General features: G+C 36.3%; 1 protein-coding gene across 1 annotated transcript; it reads right to left on the bottom strand.

Annotated features, from left to right (window-relative positions):
• Positions 1-1,442: 1,442 nt before the first annotated feature.
• LOC115926402 lies at positions 1,443-4,119 on the bottom strand. Its single transcript, XM_030991085.1, has 3 exons — positions 4,034-4,119; positions 3,213-3,376; positions 1,443-1,577 (listed from the first exon to the last, which is right to left on the bottom strand). The coding sequence occupies exons 1-3, from the start codon at positions 4,110-4,112 to the stop codon at positions 1,443-1,445; spliced, it is 378 nt and encodes a 125-aa protein (XP_030846945.1). The 5' UTR covers positions 4,113-4,119.
• Between the last annotated feature and the right edge of the window lie 4,133 nt (positions 4,120-8,252).

Here is an 8,252-nt window from a genome sequence, read left to right on the forward strand (position 1 = left end):
GTATATTGTTGACAGCCCATGGTAAATAAAGATCCATGAAAAATGAACCCACAAACAATAAGCCTCTCAGATAGTCTTTGCCTCTATTCTGTATGAGGGGCATTTTGACCACCCCCTCCCCCTCCCCGTCCCCGCACTGTTAATATTTGATTTCATTTTCTAGATCATTTCGCACGAATCTATCATTTTTCCCTGAGTCTTAATGGAAAAGGTAATAATGGCTTTAAACGGGTTTCTTCTTTCTTTTTTTGTCGAGAAGAAATTTTGAGTGAAATGTGGACACGTACAAAAATATGTGTACTCACTTGTGTTAGCGACAATTACAAAAAAACGTGTGGTTTTGTTTTGTTATTATTTTTATTTTCTTGCTATGTGTTTCTTCCCATGTTCACGCACAAAGGATTGCTAGCCTTCAAACAACAAAGGGTTCCCACCAAGATGTATACATGGTGTCTCTCTGCTGTATCTGCACTAAATCCTCGTTCTCCATATTATTGTATATTGAAACCGGCCTGGATTATCCACAGTAGAGGACAGTTGAAACATTTGAAAAGAACCAGAGACGAGCTACACGGATTATTCTCAAACAGAGAAGACAGGATATTCTCTTCTCAGGAAGCAGTTTGTATAACGACTGAATTATAAAATTAAATTAAAGATTGATTTTCAGGAAAATGAGAACAAAAAGTAAATGATACCAAATTGCATAAATTGCATCTTTAGCTTCTCAGACCGTCAGGACCTGCAGTTGGAGTTCAACATTATTATACGCTTTATCTAAAATCCAACAAGTATTAAGACTTGCCCTCGCATTATACAAAACATGATAAAGGTGTGTCCCCCACCGTTGAGAATTTTGGGGGCATGTCCCCCTGTCAACCACATGATTGATGTCCATGGTTACATAGTTTGATCTATCAGGAAAACAATGAAGATTTTTTTATGACTCAGAAGAAACCTAGAATACGAAGATTTTGATCGAAATGTGATTTATCAGCAATTATTTTGAGAAATATATCCTCAAATATGAAATTAAGACAAAATGTATTGACTTCATCTTTGGCATCCCATGTGGGAATTATTCCCCTTTTAATTTCGTTATTTTGTATGGCTTTAATTAAGTCCCTCAGAAACGACCTAAAGCCGTCAGTCCTTTGGTTGCTTACTTACAAGTTTACAAACGCTTTATTAACTGTTGAGTAAAATCAACCAACCAATGACAAAAGCTTTCGGGTTTCACAATAAATTCCTCACCTAATTGCAAATTCGATCCTTATCATTTGTTCTTGGTTTGAATTCGTCAGGGGGCATGTTGCCTCCATTGCCCCTCCTCTTCAACATATAGCTAGTGCCCCTTTTCCGCGCTTGTATGCCAATCGTTTTTACTATTTGCATAATGTGTATTCTTTATAGGAAAAAATGAATTGAAAAAATGAGTGGCATTATATCACGATGATGATTGATACATACCCAGGGGCCGTTCCATCAATCCATCTGTATGTACCATCGTCATCCATGTCTTCTAAGCCGATGTAATAGTTACCATCACCCTCCGTTAATCTCATGGCAATGAAAGTCTATTCATATTATGAAGAGAAGAGGAATAGATTTTAAAATGTATATCAAGGTGGCAAAGTGCAAAATATTTGCAAAGCTATATATTATTTCTCAAATTATAATGAGTTTAGTGTATATAAATGTGATGGCATTTCAAAACATTCAAAGGGGATGTGAAATCGATTCTGATAACTAAAATCTTTTGTTTGTAAATACACAGGATAGGGGTTAATTAACAATCAAAGAAACCAGACTTTCAAATTGAAAACCCCCCGGAATGATATTTAGGTAATACAAAGTTTTGGGAAATTTTGAAAATTGGATGGATAGTGATTCTTTACAATTTTGATATATTTGAATGCCCCTGTGGATGTATGAGAAGCACTAGAAAATTTAGCCCCTAAACTACTTCCGCTTTCAAGAAAATTGAATATAAAAATTTACCGGTGCTCCCGGTAAATTTTGATAAATTTCAAATAGCGCCTACGGCCGTACAATGGTAGCTGCGACCATGAAAATCGCAGAATATGTAGTTGTGATATATAATTTCCGAACGGGAACAACTAATCGGTAGATTTTAGTCAAGAAACATTGTTTTATAGCTTAATTTATAGCTTGACCTTGAGAGGGAGCTATACAACATAAAGAATTTATTATTTACAATTTCATTACTTCAGACTCGATTTCAACCGTGACAACGATCACTGAATATTGTAGGACCGCATATGCGTCCAATAAGTTCATTTGAACCAAATTCAAGACCCCATACCAAAACTTTGTATTACCTTTAAGGATTTGTTTCCTCTTGAAACGCCGAACATACCGCGGTGTGAGCAGCTGAATTTACAATGGCGTCTTATTTTGTTTACAAGCGACAGATTCCTTTATTTTTGTATCGCTGCATCATCAAAATAAAACCATGCGCGGGGTCTCGAGTGAGGCAATAGATTATACATTTAGCCTGACGGTAGTGAAGTAAGAGAAAGAACTCAAGAGAAGATGAAAAAACAGGCACTGAAAACGTATGAGATGTCATGGGACATCGTCTGCTTGTGCAAATCATGTCCATCCTGTGATCTGACACAACTCAGCAGCGTTCGGAGAGCTCTTCAGGTGCTATGCCGGGGCTCTATTTAAGCGTTTTGTAATTTATAATAATCATTACTTCGAATGTTTCCAAGCATTGAATTTTGATAACCTTGTCGAATCAAAGTTTCAACTTTGCAATAATAAAAATAAACTTAGTTTTTAAAATCAATGATTATCTACTTTAAGGTTTATGCATTTCAATTCACTGGTAGAGAAAAACGTGAGACAGTGGACACAAGCACCAGCTTAGTTGGGTTTTTTCATCTGAGAGATGTCCATGGTGTACCTGTTGGGTGGTTGAATTAGCAATACAAGTTTTCTTGAAAATGTTTAACTTCACGGAACACCTGCAAATTTTTTGCTATCATTCTTGGCAATATTTCACTGCCCTTTCTGTTCTGAAGAAACAAATAAGGTACCAACAAATCCTAATATTTTATAGGAATAAGTAGGCATCGGTCAACATTTTTTTTATAGAAAAACTGTATAGGGTTTCAGTAATACGTTTTGCTCCATGAAAATTTTGTAAATATCTTATGTAATAGACGGTAAAAGTGCGTTCGTACATTTTGTTCAGCTGATGTAATGATTGGCATGTCACCACCTAAGCTTTGGCAGTGTGCACGTGTTTCAGAGAATTTCCTGCCGATACCATCTAAACTATGGTAGACGACATACTGATAGCCACCAAACACATTCAACCCTGATGTACGACACTCCTGACATTCAACTGTAAGATAATAAGATACAAAGAATCAAAACAGCCATCTCCACGGTAACGATTGAACATAGTAACAATATAAATATAGAATCTACAAAAGAAAGGTAGTATGAACAATCGAACAGTTTCATTATAAACAGAATGTACGAAGGAAATGTAGTTTAAACAAAACGAAAAATACATGTACAAAGAATAACCAGTAAGATTTCACACATGATACCATAACGATTAGGAAGGAGAGATAAAGGTACAGAGGAAGGAAGCTGAGGAGAGGGAGAGAGAGAGAGAGAGAGAAAAAAAAGAGAGAGGGGAGAGAGAGAGAGAGAGAGAGAGAGAGAGAGAGAAAGAAAGAAAGAACTAGACAAAATGTAGATCATGAGTATACATACTTTGGTAAGTGATTATAATTATGGTCCTATTTTCATTTTGATTTTCAATGTAAGTTCAGTCTAACGAATCTTACGCAGTGATAGTCTCGCTTAAATGAAGAGAGAAAATAACAGTTGCCAATTACAGTGTATGAACTTCCAAACTTTCCAAAGTTCCTGTTAACGAAAAACTGACTGGTGATAGTAAATAAACAAGTTTCGACACATATGAATTTCATAGGCCTTTCCATAATTTAGTAATATGATAGTAGAAACACCCAGTAAGTTTCATACAAACCTGTTGTAGATGAAAGAATCCATATCAGAGTAAAAGGCAGAAACATCCTAGACCATCCAAGTATTGAATCCCCAGACATTGTCAATATCACAGCAACACAGAGTGTGAGATGCAATGCCCAATAGTGATGTCCGATATTGAATATATAAATTCCTTCCTATGTACACATAGCAAAAAAGGTTGCGCTTGGAGTTATATCCGTTATAGGGCTATATATCCTGGAACGACGGAGCAGCTTGGAAAATGACCTGTGATCTGATTCCATTAGCCAAATATTATGACTGATTATTGAAAAGAAAGTCGATTATGCCATGTATCAAATTAGAGACAAATTACTTCCTCATTGTGGGTTATCACCACAAACCAGAGGGGAGGTGGTGCGTAAATGTATGAGAGCAAAAAAGTCATTTCCGATTTCCAGGCTCATCGTTTTCTAAAAGGGTTTCGTTTCGTTTCGTGTTTATTTTCGTCATATTTATTAAAAGAATTCACAATGAAAATATAGTAACAAAAGAAAAATAACAAAAATTCTGTAAACTGGTATAAAATAAACAGTTTACATGAGCAAGAATGTATAACGAAATAAGCAAAAAGACAGAGAAAACAGACGGCTGGATAGCCCATTTTCAGCTACGTTTGCATAGTGCGGCTGGTCATCCATGGGGACCTGAAAGAAATGGAAGAAGGTTGGGGGGGCAGAATAACACAACACAAAACATCAAGAATAATGGTATTTAAAGAAAACAGGAAAAACAATTATATTGAGGTAGTACGGTATTAATTAATTAAGTTGTGAAAGAGTTTGTTTGAATAAATACAGAGGTGTGCAATCGCGTTTGCGGTTGTTTGTTCGGGGTACTGGAACGGAAAGATTAAGGTACCGTAGCGGATGAGGTCTTGGTGTATAAAATATGTTTACTGTTAATTCATTTGGTGGCATGTTATTTTAAACATAAACCCGAATATGGAAAATCTGGCGAGCTTTTAAAGTCTCCCGCCCAAGTATTCCATGCATTGAAGTAACAGAAAATGTAATTGAGGCTTTAATTTCAGAATAGTTCTTCCTGCTCTATTTTGAAGCTGTTGTAATTATTGATTAATGTATTTTCATAGGAAGACTGTCATATTTTGTCCGCATAATCTAGATGAGGTAGAATAAAAGTTTGGTATATAAGCTTAAAGTTTCTTTTATTTATGCATTTTCCTAAACGACGGACAAATGAATGGATGCTCATGCATTTCATGTAAATGGGTGTACAGACGTGTAGCAATGTATTAGTATGATGTTCTCTTATTGTAATTTGTATGATCTTTATACTCACTACTGTAGGAATGAATACTGTACATTGAACACATGTACTTCAAAAGGCAAAAAACATTGGAACGGAAACATTGTCAACTGAAAGTTCCGATTTTCTATCATTACATACATATAGAAGCATGATTTATTTTAATAATATTTTCCACACGTTTTCTAGTATTTGTTTTCCAGCAGAATACTTCGCATTGATGGTCATACCAGCCATTGCTGATACCAGGAAATAGGAAGGAACGCGGATTCTCTGAAGGTCGAACTCGATCAAATCAACATTGCATTAATAATTGACTTTAATATTACATCTATGGTACATCCTTGTCGATAGCAAAGCACAAGTGACCTATATTTTTGTATGAATAATGGGTTCATTTATTTGTTTCAAAGCCCCCAGTGTACTACGACAATTTGTTTTCTTAACCTGGAAGTTGCACTGTAAATAATGGCAGAATGAATTCATTATTGATACAATACTAATTCCCTTAAAGGTAAAGACCAGTATTGGAAACGCCCCAATTTCAAAAAATGAAATGGAAGCTCTTATTACCAATCATGTGAAAGAATATGTTTTGACTAATGCATGATGATACAAATTTTGCCGGGAAACCGCCTACTAATTGATATATTTGGTAATTTAGTTTATCTACATGGTCTGTGAGAGATAAACGCACATGTCGTGCATGTGTGCGTATAGTCCCATATACATCTTTCTGTGAACAATGCTTGTAACTTTACGAAGACTGGGCCATATTTCTTATCTTTTTGATGATTCCAGCACCTTGCAGTACACACCAATACTTATATGCTAGATGATCAACCTTTTCTGATCGATTCCACAACGTTTCTTTCACAATGCAATCACATGACCATAACTGGTCTTTACCTTTAATCAATCAGGCATGAAAATCAAAAGTGGTAAGACAGAGCAGATTGAAATGGCCTGTAATCTGATTCCAGTATCCAAATATTGTGACTGATAATAAAATATTGAAAAGAAAGTCGATTATGCCATGTATCAAATTAGAGACGATAGGAACTTTTAGATTTGCACGTTGACAGCTTTGACTGCAACGTGTGACGTCATTTTAAGGCACTGCGCATGCGTCACGTCGTCTCAGTCGGCGATCGAAAATGCGTCAACCTTGATTTTCCTAAATCTAGTACGGTACTAGTGTATGCCGCGTGCGCATAACATATACAGTTCCTCAGGTAGACAAAGGAACATCCCTTCCCTGCTATTATGTAAAAATGTGTAGAACAGGTGTCACATGCATATTCACCTGTTCTACACATGTTTACATAATAGCAGTGAAGGGATGTTCTACCACAGCAATAGGCCATTTTCGTAATGTAACCAAATTTAATGCAAAGGTCTTTGTGAAGTGCCTCAAAACAAAACTTTTCATTCACCTGATAAGAATAGTAGTATTTCAATAGACAGAATCCTAACTGCATACATTAGTTGTTGCCAGGTTGGACAAACATTGTGGCCCGAATTCACAAAGCAAGGTTTGAGCTCAAACCTCTTTTGTCTCGCCAAACCTCCTTTTGTTCTTTACAAACCAGGTTTGTAAAAAACGCGTAAAACGCGTCATATGACGTACGAAAACCAAGGTTTGTCGACAAACCTCCTTTGTGAATTCGGGCCATGACTTGACCTACCTAGCAACACTTAATATATGCAGTTGCATTCTGACTATTGAAATACTATTATTTCTATCAGGTGAATGAAATAATTTGTATCGAGGCACTTCACAAAGACCTATTCATTAAATTTGGTTACATTACGAAAATGGCCTATTGTTGAGAGTAGAATGAGGAACTGTATATTTTGTCCTCTTTCTTTGTCTGTCATGTTCATAGTGTTACTTTCTGCATGCATTTATATCGTCGAGTGCAATCTAAAAGATTTCTAATAGACCAGTTCACGGTTAGCACATTACTGCAATGACCCCGAATATCCACAGATCTTAAAAACATGAAGAGGTCCCACTTTTTACATTTTGAAATAATCACTCCTACAGCGATGGAGGTGCTATATAAATAGCCTTTGTTTCCCCTTTTCAAAGAATACTTCCACCTGTGTATCATAGATGGCACTGAATGTGCATAAATGAATAATGTTACATAACTTTCATGAACACGTATCCAGTATTTCGTCTCCGTGTATTTCAAAATTTGTTCTGCAATGACCTTTATCTGCTCATGCTCAGACTGCAACCGTGAACTGGCTTATTGTAGTCAACATGGGCAGTTGAGTACGTTGACACGCATGATCAGTCGGCGTTCGTCGTGTTCTCGTCCACTCAATCTAAAAGTCCCTAATGTACTTGCTCCTTGTTGACTAACACCACTAATCAGAGGGTAGTGGTACGTAAATGTATGACAGCAACGAAGTTATTTCCGATTTCCAGGCTCATCGTTTTCTAAAAGGGTGCTCATGAATTTCAGGAAAAGGATGTACGTCTAACAACTATTGTGAGGGGGTCTCCATGATATATCCCATGTAGAATATTATCATAGTAGATGCTCCATAAAGTGATTGCACGAACAAATCAGTTCTCAACTGCATGGCGACAAAATTCTGATTCCACGCATGTGTGTGTATAATAATTGTCTAAGTTTGAAATAAAGTTGTTCTACTCTTCATGTTTCTATTCATCATAACATACATATTCATCCCATCCAAACATTATTTCTAGACAGCTCGTTTGTACTAATATCACTCAGGGTATTAACTGTACAAAGAAAATCAAGCAATTTTTGTTGAAGGGGCACGGTCCCTTCGCATCCATAGCATCTTGATATGGGAATAGCGTAAGGAAATGTAATGCTATAATTATGATAGTCATGCCCCTAAACCTAAATTACACGCTAAAATTAACCAGAAAGGAACGTCCGACC

Source organism: Strongylocentrotus purpuratus, unplaced genomic scaffold (assembly GCF_000002235.5).
Source record: "Strongylocentrotus purpuratus isolate Spur 01 unplaced genomic scaffold, Spur_5.0 spur5_scaffold_2, whole genome shotgun sequence".
Classification (NCBI taxonomy): domain Eukaryota; kingdom Metazoa; phylum Echinodermata; class Echinoidea; order Camarodonta; family Strongylocentrotidae; genus Strongylocentrotus; species Strongylocentrotus purpuratus.